This window comes from Plutella xylostella, chromosome 9 (assembly GCF_932276165.1).
Source record: "Plutella xylostella chromosome 9, ilPluXylo3.1, whole genome shotgun sequence".
NCBI classification, from domain to species: Eukaryota; Metazoa; Arthropoda; class Insecta; order Lepidoptera; family Plutellidae; genus Plutella; species Plutella xylostella.
In genome coordinates this window covers 9,389,036-9,410,220 of record NC_063989.1, presented here as the reverse complement: position 1 = coordinate 9,410,220, position 21,185 = coordinate 9,389,036, and the positions used below count along the sequence as shown (strand labels likewise).

At 34.8% G+C, this 21,185-nt stretch overlaps 1 protein-coding gene across 2 annotated transcripts in view; it reads right to left on the bottom strand.

Moving 5' to 3' along the window:
* Positions 1-581: 581 nt before the first annotated feature.
* LOC105383901 (acetylcholinesterase) overlaps positions 582-21,185 on the bottom strand; it is a 59,018-nt gene continuing 38,414 nt past the window's right edge. The window contains exons 5-8 of one of the 2 annotated variants that reach the window (XM_048622922.1): positions 14,397-14,560; positions 7,819-7,842; positions 7,327-7,460; positions 582-6,408 (exon numbers count right to left, since the gene is read on the bottom strand). In XM_048622922.1, coding sequence (XP_048478879.1) covers positions 6,296-6,408; positions 7,327-7,460; positions 7,819-7,842; positions 14,397-14,560 — 435 coding nt within the window. In that variant the 3' untranslated portion in view covers positions 582-6,295. Of the gene's footprint in view, positions 6,409-7,326; positions 7,468-7,818; positions 7,843-14,396; positions 14,561-21,185 lie in introns of both variants that reach the window. The other variant, XM_048622923.1, reaches the window with a different exon arrangement.

Genomic DNA, 21,185 nt, shown 5'->3' with positions numbered 1-21,185 from the left:
AGCTGTACTAGCTCCGCGCTGCACAAATTTGCGTTAGGATACACTGCTCGATCGGTATTCAAAAACTCACACTTAGCCGGCTGAAGTCATTGAACCGCTAACCGTGGGGTAGGACTTCTTGAGTGGAGACCACGAACATCCTAGCGTGGAACTTCATCCAGCCCGCCTCGAGAACTGAACTCATTATACAGGTAAGGTAGTAACTTAGTAAGTCATCATCATCATCATCATCAGCCTATAGCAGTCCACTGCTGGACGTAGGCCTCTCCCAAAGCACGCCACTGGATGCGATCTTTAGCTTTCCGCATCCCATCATAACCAGCCACCTTTCGGAAGTCGTCACCCCATCTAGCCGGAGGGCGTCCCACACCACGTTTGCAACTTAGGTATCACTTCATCATGAACTTTTTATAAAAAAATGTTTCAGTTACTTTTTTCCTTGGTCACCATCAGGGGATTCATTTTAAGGTACCTAAGTCAGATGATGATTGATCCCTTATACCCATTGACTTATTTTAAACCTCAAGCTTGATTATTTTGTTATATATTCTATCGTTGTAAACGGGAAAAATAAAACATCGTTTACATAATTTATTTTTAATGACTTTTTAGAATAAAGATACTTGATTCCAAAGCAATGTAAGTTTATAATGTTATTATAACTATTGCCTAACAGTGAAAATAAACTTTCTATAGAGTGTTTTGTAATATTTTCAGTGCAGCTGTACAAACAAATATTATAAATTAACCTAAATATGAATAAGTCCCCTAAAACTAGTCCTTTGCAAAATAAATACACAGACATCCTAACACAGGTTTTTAGAAACATGAGATACTTATCTTAACATTTTTTTATCCTATCTTTCGTGACTAAAATGCGCATGGCGTGCTTCACTAAATAAATATTATTTACTATAATTATTAACTATACTTTTATATGTTATATTAAGAAAAGCGTTTGAGCATCCGACGCATCCAGTTAGTAATTAAAAAATAAATGTTATAAAGATATTGTCGACGTCAACCGCATTTCAATTTATTTTACAATTTAAACAAAACTGCACTCGATATAGAATAGGTACATTTAGTGAAAAAGTTTAACATTGTATACATTTTAGCACCTAATTTGTAAAGCGGACCTAAGTTGTTCGGGTTTCACTAGACTATCCACCGATCCCATACACTTGTACTTGATATTCAGACAGCTATAGTGTGATTTGATTTACCAAACATTTGAAATCACATCTATTGCTTGCTTGCTTTGACAATTTGTATATTGTATGAGCAAGACAGAAATAGATTTAAACACATTTTAAATGTTTGGTACTAGACCACCTAAATTGAACTCAGGTCTAATAGTTAAATAATAGGTACTTGGTTATTTTAGTGAAAGTCTCATTTTTATGAGTAACGTGGCATAAACGTAATAAGATTTATAGGTAACTGGTGAATATACATTGTACCTACAGCTCACACTGAACTTGTGAAAAAATGGACTGGCATATAATTGTGTAAGTGTATTAGGAATCCCCCTCTTTGCCTAGTATGTGTAAAAGCATTACTATTGAATACAACACCGAACATTCAATTTCTATTAAACAATAATTATACGAAGATCTCTTTATGAGTCTACACATTTAATACAACGTCAGAAAATGAAGGTTTTTTTACAGTAACTGTCAATATAACGCGAACATCGCATCGACAAATTTTACCATCATTTTATTTCGATCAATAATTAAGGACGATTGTCAATTTTATTTAAAATGTTAAAAAATAGAGATGTCTAGTACTTAAAGTATGATAATATGCTTTTAATTTAAAACAAAACTTAAATAATGATGAATAACACAGGAACTATAATGACCCAATTTGTTTCATCAGAAGTTTAATTCGTTTTTTTTTATCTCCTTGGTATGCAACAACTTTAGATGTACTTAGGTAACTTAGGAGACAATTTGGTTTATCTAGGATTGAATACGTTACATATTCACTGTCAGTTTCATTAACTCTATCTACCGATGTCTGGTAGTTACTTTCATACCATTCTGACACATTAAAAGTTACAACCTGTCAGAATAGTATGAAGGAACTACCAGCCATCGGTAGATAGAGTTATTGAAAGTGCCAGTTAAATGAATACAAATAAAATAATATAAAGGGAGTACATTAGTACAAGGCGTGAGTGCGTGTTTTTAATATGATAGTATTGGGTTATTGTGCAATTTGTCTCTGTATATATCCTTTAATCTAGGTATGACTGGATATCCAGCCTATTTTTTATAAGTAGGTATTAATTAGGTCATCAATCATGGTACTTAAATATTGATTGTAAAATTATTTAAATAATTGGCTTCTGTTTATATTTTTATTTTATTAAAACTTTATACGAGAGTTTAATCTCGAGACATATAAATAATATATTATGTTGCTATTTATTTGTGATGTGATGGTAATAATGGTACACGGTACTGTGTTGGTATGATTCTGAAAGATTACCTTATTCTAGTAAGTAGGTTATAATAGACAAAAATATAGTCTTTGAAGGTCCTGTATTTATTTTTATTATATTCTTATTTATGATTATTCAAATTCAGCAATAAACCAGACTAAACTGAAGGTCTCGAAAGGTAGAGGAAGCAAATAAATGTTAGTCTCTTAATAACTGATAAAAATGCCACGGAAAATAAAAAATATAAAATGAAAAATTATGGAAATCCTATGAAAGAGGTGTGGTTATATTATATATTTTATAAGTTTTTAAGACCCCTCTAAAGGTATGTATATGAAGTATAAGCATAGTCTTATTGTGTGAAAAAAATTAAATGACAGAACTCTACAATCAATTCTCATCAAAAATATTTTCTTAGACACAATTCATAGTTTAAATTCGTAGAATTTTTATGTTAAATCATATTTTTAATGTCCACATTAAATATCAAACAAGGAATTAATGGTTACAGATAAAAACAATATTAAAGTTATTTATTCCACATAGTGACCTTATTAAAAAAATTACATCTAATCTTTAACTAATTAAAGCTATCCCATACAAATTTTCAATATGGTGCTGTTTTTATTTTAACTGAAAGCAGGTGTAGATCTATTCGTCTCTTTGTACAATAACATCAATTTGAAGCTTTACAGAAACAGTAACGTAAGTGTGCAAGTAATATGTTTTAAACGATACTTAATTTATACATTATCTACCGATTATTCTGTCTCACTACATTATTGTGATTCACTAAGTGCACTGTAGCCACAGCGGCAAATTATTGTAAAAGCTCGCTGCTCCCCCTTTTACTCCACCTCTGCCTGTCTCATAGTGAGCCTCGGTTTCCGAATTACCCTTTCGTGAAAGATCGCTTCCGAAAGATCGAAAGTGCCCATCTTGATCCATCGTTTGGAAGGGTAATTTCGAAAACATGTCTGTAGGAGTTTATTTATTTGAACCAGTTTTATGAGGTCAGTGACAAACATAAAAAAAAATATCAATAAATACATTCTCGTAAAACAAAAACTCCCGTCGTCACAACGTAAGTTTTGCTGCTATACAAAATTACAGAATTTTAGGGAAACGTAGATTATGTTCCGGATGCATAGGTAGTCCTTCCTTATTCCTTCCGGGAGGCATTGGTTTTATGTACTTATTATTTTTTTAAATCTTTAGACAAGTAGGTATCGACCAGGCGGGCTGCTGATGAGACAGACAGAGCGTTCACTTTCCAGAGCTTGCATAGATATTAATTGACATTCAATTCTACCTAAAAGCTAAGTATATTTTCTATAGATAATCGCTAAATAGCCCTAAAAGAGTAGGTACATTTTGTTATAAAATATAAGTATATAAATTGATATAATTCATAAGACAATGTTCATTAAAGCCTTATTAAGCTACAGTTTTATGGTGGAGTTATGTAGAGATTTATTACGAGTAATTGTTGATAATAACTAAAATAAATAAATAAATAAATATGAACTGTATTTGCAAGAACAGCCGGTAAAACAAACAACATAATTAATGATACATTAGTAAACATTGCAGTGTAGTCCCAAAAATTGTTATTTAGAAACAGCTGAAAGTAGATCAAAGTATTCTTAAATTTAAATGAAATAAGGTATCATTTATTTGAGTTCAGAATTAATAATAAGGTAGCTATTATGCAGTAAGTATAATGAAATTCACACTTCACTTTGAGAACGTTGATAGAGTTTAAAAATAAAGGTAACCAATGATAGATATCGTCCCAGTTTCAGTAAGAACGACTAAACCATAGATTACTATGTATAAACAGAAAGATTAAACACTACACGTGATATAGTTATTATAGTCACTTTGTGGGTGTGAATTTAAATATTTTATGTTGGTGTCAAAATTAAGGTACTTACATACATTTAACCACATTTATATAAAGTATTTGAATTGGTGCCCGACCCGAGTAAAAGTTTACTGACGAAATGATTGCAAATTCTAGTGTTTTGCGCCGAATTACAAACTCTTAGTAAGTTCTATGAACAAGGGGGATATTATAAAAAACACGTAAACAAGAAAGTCATATTAAATAGGTACGTACCTACTTACAAGTAGTTAAAACTATCATCCGAGATTCCGAGCTTGGGAAACAAACCAGTACACATAAATCGGAATATCATATATTGCACGTAGCATCATTAATACAAACATCATTTACTACATAAGTGTTAAAATTGTGTCCTAACAATCATAGAGTTATTTACAAATCGCCTATTATCTTTTAAAAGTCATAAGAATTTTGAGTTCATAAGATCTTTAAGTGGTACGAAACATTTAGTAGCATCTAAAATCACATACATTGATATACATACACATACATGTTGATCGCTTAGTGGACGCATTACATTATAAACTTTATCCTAAAATATACTTTAATTGTAACTACAATAAGGATATGTTCGAATGCTATAAAAGCAGTAGAGGCACAGGTTGATATGTCTCGTGAATTTAACAGACGTCTTCGTGAAAAGCAGAGCTTTTACAAACAAAGCCGACACAGTCTACTGATTTATATATTAAATGTTTTATATATTAAATATACCACATATTTTATACACAGGCTTTTATATTAATTTTGTTTTATCAAACTTTTCTAAATTTATTAATTATTTCTATTAACATCAAACACGAAACAAAACTGTAATTTCCTTCACTACGTAAATTATTTCGTAACTAGAAAACAATTTTGAAACTATAGTACAACATTTAAACATCAAATAGGTAAAATTATTTCTATTTTTCTATAATATTCATACAAATATAAAAGACATCATAGCTTACGATTAATTTTGTTATCTTTGCAATTTGATATGTGTCCGTTTCATTAAATAATGGTCATAACATTCCTAATTATATCTGCTATAGAACTCAGAAGATGGAAATTTTATCATTTCCACTTCTTCATCAATCCTTTAAACATATAAACACATTCGACTATTTATAGTTACCGTATAGTGGAACATTACTTTACATAGTCTGGATCTTTAACTTTTCGATTCTTCAATCAATAACTAGGTACTTCAAAGTGGCTAGGTACTTCTGATATTTCTGTCTACTTCTAAAATTGATGCGTAAATACCTATCTGTTCAACTATTAATATAGACCTAATAGGTGATACAGTCTGAGGAAAAAAACCTGACCCAGTGTGATAATTCTGCATTTGAGGGGTCAGACTTCTCGTCCCAGACTGTACAACTTTTCAGGCTGTCATCTTCTACTTTATTATAAGGATCCTTCCACGACGATAAGTAGTAATTATGTTAGTATTCCAGGATTAACAAAATTTTATTAAAACATCTAAATATAAATAAATTACATATTTTGTCTCTATTTACACACCTATAAAATAAATGTTCAACATACAACACCTAAAAAATATGTTCACGTGTAAAATTGAGATTAAATTTCAACATCTAATACATAGACCTACAATTTGTATACTTGACAAATATTTCTGGCTAAACTATCGATCTAATCACATTTTCAATTTTAGGCTGACGAACCGATTTTCACACCCCTTTACATTAAACGTTGCAACTTGTAACATTAATTCCTTCAATTCGCATAGTCCATCAAGGTTTGTAACAACTTCGAGAGTTGTAACACTTGTAACCTGCCTCGAACATACTTTAACAGCCAGTAACCAACTCTCCACGTAAAGAGGTCACACTACCCAATACTCAGAAACTGTTTTTAAAAACAAAAGAATGTGTCTATCTCCGTCTTCTTTTTTCTTCGGAACCATAGAGTATATTCTATATTTAAAGTGCAGCCGTGGTGGCGAGGGCAGTGAGCAGCACTATGGGCAGACTCTTGCCCGCCATGCTGCTGTAGGGCCCGGTCACCGCTCCGTCGCATGGCACATGCTCCAGTTCTGAAAGAAGAAAATATGTTTTTTTAGATTTTTCGTCTTAAGTGGGCAAGATGCACTGCTTAACCAGTGCCCCTTGGATTATCTCTGCGGTGGTGTGGACGTCAACCACTCTGCACACACCGTTTGCGCCAAGATGTAGGTGATTGACACGTCCAACGACCCATTTCAATGGTGGCTGGTCTTCCTTTAATAAAATGCCATGGTGCCAATGAGCAATATTGTTAATGCGCCGGGCCGCTGGCCGCGTCCGCCGAGTATGTGTAGTAGTGGGGCGACGCGCTGCCCATTTTTCTTGACTATCTACTATTAACTTTTTTAGCCAGAAAAAGGTAGCATTGTTGCACAACACACTGCGTCTCGTTTTTGATTATGGAGCAATAGCATCTGATATTAATTCTCTTGGCCATAGGTACTACCTATCTACTACTACCTTTGTTAGCCAGTAAAATGACACCAAAAAAAAAAAAAAAAACACGCACTCACGCCTTGTACTAATGTACTCCCTTGCGGGGTAGGCAGAGGTGCATTGCTGCACCCACTTTTCGCCAGAGTGTTATGTTAGTCCCAATGTAATAGGGGGCGGGCCTATTGCCATTTTACGGGCACATCCAAGACCCGAGAACAAATATCTGTGTTTAAACAAATATCTGCCCCGGCCGGGAATCGAACCCGGGACCATCGGCTCAGTAGTCAGGGTCACTAACCACTACGCCATTCGGTCGTCAAATGACACCATTGTTGCAATATGGCGTCCCACTTCTGATTATGGAGCAATAGCATCTTAGTACACCGGCCATTTCTCTTAGCCAGACTATCTACTACCTACTTCCATTGTTAGCCAATAAAAATACAGCATTGCTACAATACTGCGCCCCGTGTCTACTTATGGAGCAATAGCATCTCCTATTAAAAACGTACCATTGAGTTTGTTGAGGAAGTGGTTCCAGAAGGCGCAGGCGGAGGCGCGGGGGCCGCGCGGGGGCGCCGGGCCGCTGGCCGCGTCCGCCGAGTACGTGTAGTAGTGGGGCGACGCGCGCGAGTAAACTGGCCATTTCTCTTGGCTAGACTATCTATTACTAGCTTTTTTATTATAGGTTGACTTGAAAAAATGACTTTTAGCCAAAAGACCGTCTTTTTTGTACCTATGTTTGTATATAAGGTTTATAAATTGTGTTCTTGTGTACAAATAAAGAATATTCTATCTCTGTATCTATAGCTGCAATATTGCGTCCCACTTCTGTTTATGGAGCAATAGCATCTTATATCAACAATTTACCATTGAGTTTGTTGAGGAAGTGGTTCCAGAAGGCGCAGGCGGAGGCGCGGGGGCCGCGCGGGGGCGCCGGGCCGCTGGCCGCGTCCGCCGAGTACGTGTAGTAGTGGGGCGAAGCGCGGGAGTAAACTGGCCACTTTTCTTCGGGCTTGTGGGGCTTGCTGGAATGTAGAGACGTAGAGAGTTTGATAAGGATGCAAAGATTAATGGTATGAGTTTGATGCCGTATGTTCTTGACTGTAGTTCGGTTATGGCTAGATATACATAAGATAAAACTCATACCTACTCGTAAGTCATAATAATAAGTCATAGGAGATTTTTTATATTTTTTGGAATGTCTGAAGTTATGATTTCCACAAATTTACATTATATTATTAGCTGCGTTGAAAAACGTTTACACTTTGGCCTGACAAGCGTAGGGTTGGCAAAATTACCCCAGCTTTTAGAGACGTGGCATTATACTGTTAAAGACTGTTAGCAATATAGCCAAGAGTAAGGTAGAGAAAATTTACGAGGTAATTCTGGATTTGGCCACATTACTACTTACTCAGGGCCAGCTAGGAGATAAGTATGATTTATAAATACATTTCAAACATTAAAAACCTCGTCATACATCCGCATCATTTGTTTACTCCACCGCGTTTATTTGTTTAACGAAAATAGACCTCTGTTTGTGTTTAATTTGGCAACACACATTCTATTTACTGTTTTACAGCTTTGTTCTATTTATAGGTTGACTTATATCATCATTATCATCAGCCTATAGCAGTCCACTGCTGGACGTAAGCCTCTCCCAAAGCACACCTGACTAATATCATAGCTACCAAATTGCATTTATGTTCCGACAACTAGCAGTGAAAGGGACAGTTACTCCACCTTGCCCAAAACAAACTAATTGAGAGCTGTCATGCAATCGGTGCGTTTGGCAAAGCAAGAAAGAGTCGATGTTAGCCTATAAGTGCTTCGAAACTTAGTTTTTTCTGTTTTTTCGTAAATTAGATTGACCCCCATTTCATGTCCATGATATCTACATAAATATGTAGGTCGGGTGCGGAAGATTTTCATGTTTGGTCTAACCAGGAAATTCAATCACTTGATCGAATATAAATAAATCGAGTAAACAAAGCTATCACGTACACAGATCGAGGGCGGACTGCGATCAACGCGGCCCCTAGGGATCTAGCCCACTTAAGTACGGATAAGCCTAGCTACTTAAAGCACATATGATTTGTACGTACTTGTATGTAAGTACATATGTGCTAGCTTGGGTATTTAACTAGAGTAATATTATGACAATGGACAAGTAATTGTAAAATTTTACGTCCAATAAAATGATATTCTATTCTATTCTAACAAGCACGTGATTAGGTGTGAATGACGGATTTTACTGCAGTTTTGTTATTGAAAGATAGATGTGTACTTACATGGGTTACTTGAAATTTATTTTTATATGCTGCTAAAACACAATTAGCTTGAGGTGACGACAACTGAGATTATTCTCAGGTAAGTGACAATTATGTATGAATTGAAATTTAAAGTTGAAATTTACGCTAATGCGATAGTTGGACGTGTGCTAAGCTCTAAGGCAATTGTTTTTAAATTATTTTTTAAAATTTGTGATTGGACAGTTGGTGTATTTTTTGATTCTCGCTTACACCTGTGGACTTCTTATGGGTTGGCTCCTCCCATTGGGCGGAGTTAAAGTGAGACAGATCTATTTCTCTCGACTTTTATTTTGGCGGTCAATATTCGTGGGAGCTGTGTCAAGATCTTTTGTGATTTTTGTGAAGATTGTGGGACTCGAACCCGCGGCCAGGAAGCGTGGTGAGGGATTGATACCGGGCGTGTTAACCGCTTGGCCAACTGTGCTGTGACGCGCGGTCCGAAATTAATCATCCCGTGTTGCTGAGACCTACGAAACTTGTAGCAGATCACTAATTCTACGGCGTAGGCTTCGCTACGAGTTGACATATTGTTCGAGAAAAAAAAAAAAAAAAAAAAAAAAAAAAAAAAAAAAAAAAAAAAATTGGCCACAACTGTTTGGGTTCTATTCTCTATATCCTCGAACGTGCCTTATTATGGATTTTTCCTGCTGCCAGTCTACTGAGAACACCGGTGTCGTGTTAGATTGTACACAGTGCCGGGGAAAGTTCCACGGCCAATGTGTGTTATCAAATTTCGACAACAAATCATTGGATTCGGATGCGCTGGCGGCATGGCTATGCCCTAATTGTGTTAGAAAGGAACCAAAAAGAGATAACACTCCGATTCGTACTGGAAATAATAATAATAACTCTCGTCCGTGCAAACCTGAAGCTGCGAAGGTGAATAAAGGAGTGAAGACTCGGTCTCAGCTTCAAAAACCTGAGGCTTCTGGGACGCAACCTACCGCGACACCTGCTGCCGATCTTAGAGGTATCATACGAGAGGAGCTTACAAAGTTCAGAAGTGAAATGACGTCAATGATTAATACAGCCATAACTTCGGCTCTTGCAACCTTCAAACAGGAAGTGGATGATCTAAAAGCTAGTATAAATATTATATCGGACGACTACGCTAAATTAAAATCCAGTATCCAAAACATGGAATCCAAGGCGAAGGTACACGAAAAAAAGATATCTGTCTTGGACACTCTACAGCATCAGACTGATATATTGATCAAGCAGGACAATGAAAACCAGCAGTGGTCTCGAAGATCTAATATCGAAATATTTGGGATACCAGAGAGGAAAGATGAAAATTTGTTGAGTGTGGTTCAGGACTTGGCTAATCGTGTGGACTTTCCACTTGATATTAATAGAGATGTTGATTTTGTTACTCGTGTAGCTTCTTCCGACAAGGATAATAAAAAACCTAAGCCAATTGTTCTGCGCCTCTTGGCCCGCTACAAAAAGGACGACTTCTTGGCCAAATTAAAGAAGTTAAAGGGACTAAAGGGATCTGACATAGGTTACACAGGTAACAGTGGTCTGATATTCTTTAATGATCACCTGACTAAATCCAATAAGTCCCTTCTCTATATGGCCAAAAAACGCGCGAGAGAGTTGAATTATAAGTACATTTATGTAAAGAACTGCTCCATTCGCGTCCGTTTTTCTGACACGAGTCCTGTTATCGTAATTAATAGTGAAGTTGATTTAAACAAGATCAAGTAGAAGAATTGGCTAAGGTTAATATACTCATTTTCTTTGATTTGATTAGTAATAACCTTTTATATTGGGCACCGGTAATTAAAAATAATCAAATTTACATAAAGTTGAAACATTTTGATCTCTCAGCGGATAATAAGAAAACATTTAAATTATTTTGTAATTCAAAATTAATCGTATTATTATATGTGGACCATTGTCAAATAACTAGTGGATAATACGTTTTTACTATATTACCAGAATGTAAGAGGACTTAGGACTAAGACTAATATTTTTTATAGAAACTTAATTAATACGGATGCACATGCTGTATGTTTAACTGAAACATGGCTTTTGGATGGTATATCAAATAATGAACTGTTTGACTCTGGGTTTAATGTTTATAGGGCCGATCGCAACTACGCAGTACGTGGTGACACTTTGGGTGGGGGTGTTCTTATAGCCGTAAATAGTAATTATACAATAATTTCTTCTACTCGCATAGTGTTTGAGGCTGAAGCGGCTGATGCCATAATAGTCTCAATAGCATTGAACCCTCCTGTTAACACAAGAAAATTACATATTTTTTGTGGATACTTTCCCGAGTGCCCCTTGCAATTTGACTCTCTATGTAATTTTTTTGATAGAGTTTCACAGTTTATTCTTGATAACCCGAACGATTACTTTACTGTCATGGGTGATTTTAATATACCTATGGCAAAATGGTCTGATCCAACTTATGATAGTTCTGTAATTATTGAAAATATTGACAGTAATAAAGTAATAGATGCATTAGGAAGTTTCTTGGCATTTAATGATCTAAAACAATACAATAACATTGATAATGTCAATGGTAGAAGATTGGACTTAATAATTAGTAACATGATGTGTAGTGTATCCCGTTGTTCAATGCCATTAATTAAGGAGGATAAACACCACCCAGCACTTAACATTAGTATGAATTTAAGCATTAATATACTAAAACACGCTCCCCGCATAATAAAATTATTTCAAAATGCTAATTATCAATTAATAAATGAAGCAATCTCAGCAGTTAAGTGGTCCGAGATTCTAACTAGTGATGATATTAATGAAGCTGTAGACTTATTCTATAACGAAATAAACAATATTATTCTATCGCATGTCCCCTCTAAAATGATAAGGACTCAAAATCGATATCCCATTTGGTACAGTAAGTCATTAATTAAAATAATTCATGAAAAACTTAAATTCCATAAGAAATGGAAACGATATGGTAGAATATCCGATTATGATACTTTTAAATTACTTAGAGACAGACAGAAAAAAGCCGAGTTACATTGTTACAATCAATATATTAATCATGCAGAATATAATATTAATTCATGTTGTAAATACTTCTGGAACTTTGTTAAATCTAAAAAAAACAGCAATAGTTTACCTGATTCTATGCATTTTAATAGCCATTCTTCTTGTAATGGACAGGATATAAGCGACATGTTCAACAGTTATTTTCAGTCGGTATTCGAAAATGACTCTGTATTTGATGATACTTGTCGTGTTAATTCATTGAATGCGGTGAATTTGTCCTCCGTTTCACTATCACTACATTGTGTAAGCAAATACTTAAATAACTTAGATATCAATAAAGGTTCGGGTCCAGATGGTATTCCACCGGTTTTTCTAAAAAAATGTTGTAAAACAATTGCGTTGCCGTTATATATTTTATTTAATCTATCCCTGAAATCCGGCCATATGCCTATAAAATGGAAAAAAACATTTGTGGTACCTGTATATAAAAGTGGAGATACTCACAATATAGAAAATTACCGTCCCATAAATAAATTGTGTATAGTTGCTAAACTATTTGAAAAGATGGTATATGACATAATTTTTCCCATTATTCGTCCTTTAATAATTGAACAACAGCATGGCTTTGTTAACAAGAAATCGACTGAAACCAATCTTTGTCATTTTGTTGATGTAGTTTCCAATGCCATGGCTAATGGATATCAAGTGGACGTTGTATACACTGATTATTCAAAAGCCTTTGACAAAATTTCACACGTCTTACTTATACAGAAGCTTTACTCAATTGGTGTTCATGGTGTCTTTCTTAGATGGGTTCGGTCTTATTTAAGTGATAGAAGCCAGGCTGTCACTATTAAAGGTTATTGTTCCTCGTTTGTACCAGTAACTTCTGGCGTCCCACAGGGTTCGCATCTTGGCCCTCTTTTGTTTAATGTGTTTATTAATGACATATTTAAAATTTTCCAACATTCGAACTTTCTGCTATATGCCGATGATAACAAAATATTTAAAATTATTGATAGTGAAATCGATTGCAAAAAATTTCAGGATGATCTTAATGCATTATGTTCCTATTGTAGTAATAATCTTTTGAAATTGAATGCTAAAAAATGTAATATTATATCTTTTACTAGAAAAAAAAAACCTATATTATTCAACTACAAATTGCAAGATGAACCTTTGGTTAGAGTGACGGAGGTCAAAGATCTGGGTGTTTATTTAGATCATAAACTTGTTTTTAATAAACACATTGAGACAGTATCAGGTAAAGCTTATAGAATGCTTGGTTTCATCTTGAGAGTTGGTAGAGACTTTAAACAATCCTCTACTTTGATAAAACTATACAACTCCTTTGTCCGCTCGGTTCTTGAATATGGGTCCACTGTATGGAATCCACAATACGATATTTATATAAACACTTTGGAAAGAATTCAAAATAAATTTTTGAAGCATATTAATTTTAGGTTTAATAATATTAATACAAATAAAATTGATAGCCTGTCCGATAGACGCAATATGAGAGATCAGTTGTTTCTTTATAAATTACTTAATAATGAAATTGATTCATCATATCTTTTAAATAATATATGTTACCGTTGCCCTCGCGTTAATTCTAGAAGTAAACTCTTCTTTAGTTTGCCCGCAGTCAAAACTAATTACGCTGCAAATTCATTTTTATATAGAGCTTGTAAGAATTATAATAATAAGTTTAACCATTTAGATCCACTTCATTTCAGTTTTAATATTTACAAAAAACAAATTATACTAAATTTAAGAAATTAATTTTAGATGTAATTTAGTTTCTGTTTTGGTAAAAAGTACTTGTATTTACAACTTTGTTAATATTTTTTTTTTTTTAATAATTAACTTATTGCCTTAGTTTAAGTTCTATCTAATAGTGGAAACTTTACTGGTCTATGTATTAATTAAGAACTTTAATTTATTGTATTATGATACTGTCTGTTTCCCTAATACTAATAAATAAATAAATAAATAAATATTAATATTATGTTGAATTGCAATACGTACAAATTTTAATGCTACAACAATGGATACTATTTTAATTTACGACTACATTACAGCTAAAATTACTGAGCTTCTCTGACTAATCCCATGGAAAATTAACAAAAGCCATTACACTAAACAATAACCACTTTACGACGGTACATCAATGTGTAATAATAGAATAGCATGATGCAGAATATGATTCTATTCCTCTCGATTCCCTATGAACATAATTTGTCCTATGTGCTCATAATGACTTAGTACTACAAATTATACATAATATAAATCCTTACCCAGTAAGAGCGAACCGCGTGAAAGACTGCATGATATGCGCGGCCAGGTCCCGCTCCCGGGTGTGGTACTGAAGAGACATGTTCAGCGGGTGCCCGAACACGTACTCCATCTCGTCGCCGTGCATCACGCCCATCCACTCGCCCCACAGGCTGGTGCTGGTGCGCTGGAAGCGAGACAAGAGACGGTTGAAACAATAGACTGGCTGGTAATCATTTGTCTGGAAAACAAATGAAAGTTTAGAGTACACGATATTTTTTTGTTTTCGATCAACTAATGAAAGATTAGAGTAGATGAGCGTTTTAAGTTTTTGATTTTGGGGATTTTTGACAATTCAAACTTATACTTTGAAAAATATACCATGACCTATCAAATCCATACATATAATTTGTCATTTGTTTTCAAGGAAAAAGCAACTAAAGTTATATTTGCATGTTAAAATTACAGTTATACCAGGTACTAGTGAATTTAATTACAAATGAAGTTTTTTCAGACTTTTTCGCTATGACGATATAATTTCATAGTTTTATTTTAACGGGAAATAACCTATAAATTTTTATTTCCCTATATTTCTAGTATTAGACGCTTTGACTCAACTAATTTCATAGTGCTACGGGAAATTACGTTGTATTTTCATTTACTTGAGGGCGTCAAATGTGTGTTTTTTACGACATAAACCACAATTTCTTTAGTGTTTTTCGCAGCTACAAGGGGCCTTTATAAATGTGTTATGGTTTAACTTCAATATTTCCACGCATTCCCAAGGTAAAGGGTCTTGATAGACATACAGTTGGACAAGATAGATTGATGATTGATAGATAGTTGGACAATTGGACAGAAAGTGATTCCATAAAGTTTTTTTTTAAAGTCAGAATAATAATCAGACCTTCGTCTGAACCTTAAAGCAGAGTAAGCGACAGAGTAAGTTGTTACCTGAATAGTAACACAAAGCTAAAACTTTCAACATGCCCTTTAATCCCACACAGAAACTTTGTCTCAATAAACACTACCTACCGGGAGAAGCCTACAATTTAACACTTTACAAAGAAGATACAACCACTTCAAAAACAATTACAAAGTCTACAGGACTTCAAAATTTAATTAGTGCAGAAGACCTACTATTGACTTAATCTTCACCTAAGCGGCTATTTTAATTCTAATTTTGCTTGTTGATCCGAGAAATTTGAAGACTTTGGCATATTTCGGACGCCCACACCACAATCTTTATCAAATTACACCAATAAGTTTATTGTTTTCGATTTTTCCTTACCTAAACGCCGTAATATTAATTGGGCAAATCTATTGTACATCGATCCTACTATTTTGGTGAATTGTTAGAGTAATAATCCAAATCGAAATGCTTTTAGTGTGGGCTGGCAATATGTCTGCCTGTGACAGATTTAGGTCTCCCTTTGTCCGGATTGAAACAATTCAGACAGAAGAAAATTAATATGAATCGTTTGTTACGTTTGTTTCCGTGTGTAGGATGTGTACTGTGTTATGTACCGATGGTGCGTTTCCGTGGCCGACAGACGCCTGTGTTCTATACACGCGTAATTTTCCTTTGATAAGACCTTTCAATGGCGATGCTGAACAAAAGCACGCTTATTAGAACCCGTGACGACGACGTGTATTTTAGGTATATTCGTGAATACGTACTGTAGGTTTGTAAGTGTAAATAATCGGTAGAATTGTATGAGTAGTTGGACTGGAGGCGTTTTGGAAGTAATCTAATACATTTTATTATAACGTATGTTATTTTATGATGTATTGTATTTGTGAGTTCTTTATTAAAACGTATCAAAATGGTTAACGGACTCATACTATCTCACCCTATTTGTAAATATCTAATCCGTAAACACGTCTTGCTGCTATCACGTTTATAAAAGCCGCCATATACGTACATATTGTATATGAATCCGCGGGTGTACATAATATACTATGTAAGTGAAAGAAGGAATTAATCCTCTTTGCTTTACAACCGGCTGGTGAGAAGCTGTAGGGACGTTTAATAATGTATCGTACAGGCCGCGGGCAGCCGCTACTGTGTACTTGCCTTGTGTATGTACACGGGGGTTTCATCTTTGCTCATACAATTCACGACCGACAAAAACATGGAAATATCTGTACATCTAGTGAGAATATATATATATATATATATAGTCGAAAGCTTTAAAAGTTTACGTTTCGCATACAACGTGGCGCCTCTATTGGAAACTACAGGGATGGAAGCTATCATGAAAAAATAATTACAGAAGAAAACCTAAACCTTTTTCTTTTTCGTAAGTTGGCAAACCCGTACGAGAGGCTCTGTAGAGTATTTGGGCTTTTAGTCGTATGAAACTGTGTTGAAAGAGAACCAGAAGCAAAGTGGAGATAATAAACCTAGTCAGTTCTACTTCACTTTCCACTAAAAGCTCACGATTTTACGCGAAAAAATACTCGTAATGGCAGAGTTCAATTGCTCCACCGATTTTTCATAATTTATGGAATAGTAGTCCTAATGCAAAAGGGAGATGTCCATCACAACTAAAAAACATATAAAACTGACTATAGAAATCAATAAAATGTTAGAAATAATTTAATTTTGACACCAAGAGAGGGTTGTTGCCATGGTCTCCAAACATTTCACAAATATCTCTCTTGAACCTAACTAACTTGGCCGAGGGTGGAACCCTGGACCTTCAACATAGCAGTCCACCAACCGACAGCATAGAGACCACTTCAACAGTCAGCCGTCAGTCAGTAACCATGAACATTTTAAAAAGACAGTCAATCGGGAAGGCTCCTAAGCACGTTACATGTTGCTACGTGTAGAGTTGTCATCATGTATTCATGCCCGTGTATAAAGGTCACATGCTCACATACCTACATTGTTCATCACACTCAAATGCAACTATACTATTCCCCGGGTGAAAGTTACACTTGATGACTTGTGAAGTTTTGAAGGTAGGCAGTACTTAACTTGAAGATTGCACTAAATATGTAACTGGGCTGGAAGTTATCATAAGCAGCGTCTAGTACCTATGTTGCATGCTGCATAGAACAAAGTTTTAACGGTAGAAGAATATTTAGAAACATGATAAGTTAGTTGTTAACACGGTTCGCAAAATGATTAACTAGACTATTCTGCTAATATATAATATGAACCTACATACTTTAAAACTTCTAAATTTTACTTTAAAACCTAACCGAGTTAAGATCATAAAAATAATAACCAACTATTTTATTCGAAATACCTAGTCAAAGAGGGTATCGAATGAATCAATCAGTCTTCAATTTTAATAATTTAAATTGGATTTGAAGTCTATTTTATTTGGGAGAATTTAAATATAACATATAATACTGTAATAATAAAACGCTCCGGTCAAAGGGACTATAAAATAGGCAACAGTCAATTTGAATTGGATTGGCTTATCAATAGCAGGACACTCATTGAATAGGAGTGACGTTTCAATAAATGGCTCGAACGTCTATGCACCTGCTGATACGAAGTCCGGGCACGCTCATGGACTGAGGTCGGTGACATGGGGAAGCTCCCCATAGAATCAACTATATTACATGGAATAATCGTATCCCAAAGCGGTGTTTAGAGAGAGAAAGAGAGTTGTAGAGGTAAATCTTTTTATATGTAGGTATGTTTGATGATAATAAGGTTAAGACAAAGTAATTTTTGCGGTCGTCAGTGAACTAGGTATTTATATTGAAAAGTGAAACGCGAACGAGATCAGCCATCACATTATCAGCCATCACATAGAGTCTATCCCTTCCGAAAAAGCACCACAATATTCTGCAGTGAGGACCAAAATACTCAATCTTAATGTAACATTCCTTGTTACTAAAAGGAAACATTTCCAAGCATAGAAGGAACGCTATTCAATGTTTCCAGACCTCAACACCTATATTTGTACCACACACTAAGAGCTTAAAAAGTCAGATGACGCCAATCCCAATCTACATAAGTTAACCCTAAAATACACACTGTGCTAAAACGATACAGAAATATACGGCTAATAATCTAACAATAAAGAAGTGGGGTCTCCAGCCCGCTGTCGCTCGCGAAATGGGGCAGAGACGGGTCAACCCTAAAATAGACAGTGGTTAATCTGTGACCTTTGGCCCCAGATCTGGTGACCCATAATTTGTTGTTGGATATTTCCGGTCCAGTCATTCGATGGTGTGGGAAGTGGGAGCGTGCCATCAACTTTTGGGCCTTTTAGAATTGGTAGATAGATGTATTTTTTTACTGTGAACACAACACCGACACTGTTGGTTTTGCAATAAAATGGTAAATTTATTTTAACTATTTCTTGCACAAATATAAAACATATCAGTGATAATATTTCTAGCCCAAGATTTAGCAATTTTCTATACTCTCTCACAATAACAAATAGATAGAAACTAGCAAATACTGATTGGATAAGGAGTGCAAAACCAAGGACGAATGTGTTAGCTAATGATGATGATGATTACATTTGAACAGCGCTTTGACACTTTACACTACAAACAGCCACTGGACTGAGAACTACAGAAAGCAACGGTTGCAGCTGACATCAAAAGGCGGAATTGATTGTGATCAAAAGCCGCTGTAGGAACGAAACTAGAGACTAACCTAGCTTTGTTAGTAGTGCAGGGAAAGTGTCGAACAAACTTGATGTTTTATTTTGTCCATTTCTTTAGTTTATAAAACGTTTGTTGTTTGAGGTTTTAAGATAGTTGACAAGACTTTATCGAAATACTTGATTTACTCTTCTAAATAGTGCTTACTTATCTTTTCGAGGCATAACATCTGGTGTTTGATCGTTTTTTGCAAAGCTAAAGTGACTCCTGCCAAGTCCACGAGTTTTCCATTCTAACTCAATGTTCTCTACAAATTGATTTGTGGTTATTATTGGTAGTGTTCGCTAATGCCGACCGATACGCATCGAGTGCAAACATCCGAATGATTCTATTTTCACGCGAACCGATCGACTGTGATTACTGATTACAAATCGAATAGGTAAGCCCACAAAGTAACAGTTAAATTGGCTGCTTTATGTTCAATAAAATTTCTAAAATCGTTTTGATCGTGTGATGCAGAGCGGTTGATTCAAACCTAGTGCTTATTAAACTCATATTTTAAGGTCATGTGAAAAATATTATTATGCAGGCTTGATCCACTTTTCGCCTATCGGGTATTCGTTTTATAACTAAGTTTAAAACGTAATAAAAATTGAAGGTTTAAATCATCCCTTATGTACTATTCCTGTAGTAAAACCATGTAAGTGGTTGTAGAGCATAAATTGGTAATTAGCAAGAAATAACCCGACCCAGTGGTAATTATAACACTTTTAATGGTTTCAGTTGAGGTTTATACACACGAATTAACCCCCAGGGAGCTTTTGTATTGCGAATCGTAATTTATAATGGCTCCAACTAAACACACGCCTATTAAGGGAGTGTAATAGATGAATGTACTATACCTAGGCTATAATATAAAATGAAACCCTATGGCTATGGTAACAGCACTTAGGTATTTATTTATTTTATTGTACTTTATATCATTATTTCCTAGTGTTATTGTTTGTATCCAAAAAGGATTTTAATAAAACCCAGGATTATTGACGATTTCGGGTACGATTATTTTAAATAAAATATGACAAAATAAGACTAAGATAACTTGAAAATAACCTCTGATCACTTCAGTGGGACTTTATCATGGGAGAGTTGTAGTAGGCAAATCAAATTGAACGAACATTGCGTTTGGCTAATGATGATAAAAATGTCGAAGAGATTGATGATGCTGATCATAATGCAAACTATTTACTACTTACTATAACTGGTGTTTATATTTAAATTATATGTTTTAAACCAATCTAAAGCAGCACACCCAGCACCCGTAAAAAATAACAAATTAACGTCGCTCGTGAAAAACTAATGAAATACAGGGTGATTTAGTAATGAGAAGAAAATTGGTGACACTCGGAGAGATTGGAACCGCTTGTAAAGTTGTAACGTCATCTGTCAAACAGATATTCCGCCGTCGGTCGCTAACGCTGTGATTTATTACACCATTTGTCTCATTTTTTTGCTATTCAGGTCAGTCTGTCCTGACTTTGACGGCTTTTTGTGTAATGGCTTGGTGAAGGAAAATAGATATTTCAGTGGCAGTGGGATTTTGTCATACTAACTGTAACACAGAACATACATTCTGTATACTGCTATGGAAAATGAAAAAGAGTCATAAAGTAAGTATATGAAGTAAGTAAAGTAAGTTTATTTTATGTGTGTGTACAATTAAAGAATATTCTATCTATCTATATCTATCTACATGTATATTGTACAAAGTAGTATATTGTTAGAAGCTATAAGGCCGCCTTTTTGGACTGATTTTATTTATGTGATTATTTGTTTCTGTTTTTATATTTCAATAACATTATTACTATAATGTGTACGTCACTAACTAATGTAACTACGCTTAAGCCTAACTAAACTAACGTAACTAAGAGTAAGTAATGATTGTGGTCACACTCTGTATTGTTATAAGAGAACTAAGTTATTAAGCTGGTAACACTCCACCCGCCCCAATCCCCATTGCCTCAGTGACCCAAACGCTTACGATTATCGGCGAACTGAGATGTAACTTTGAAAGAAAGGTAGCCATCTTGACGGCCCAATAATTATGTAAGTACACAACAATGAGGATTATTTTAAAGTGTGTAGGTACATAAGAATCAAAGGAAACTTTGGATTTTGCTAAATAACACTTGAGAAATGTGTAAAATTTTACAAGGAAAAGGAAAGGAAAATAT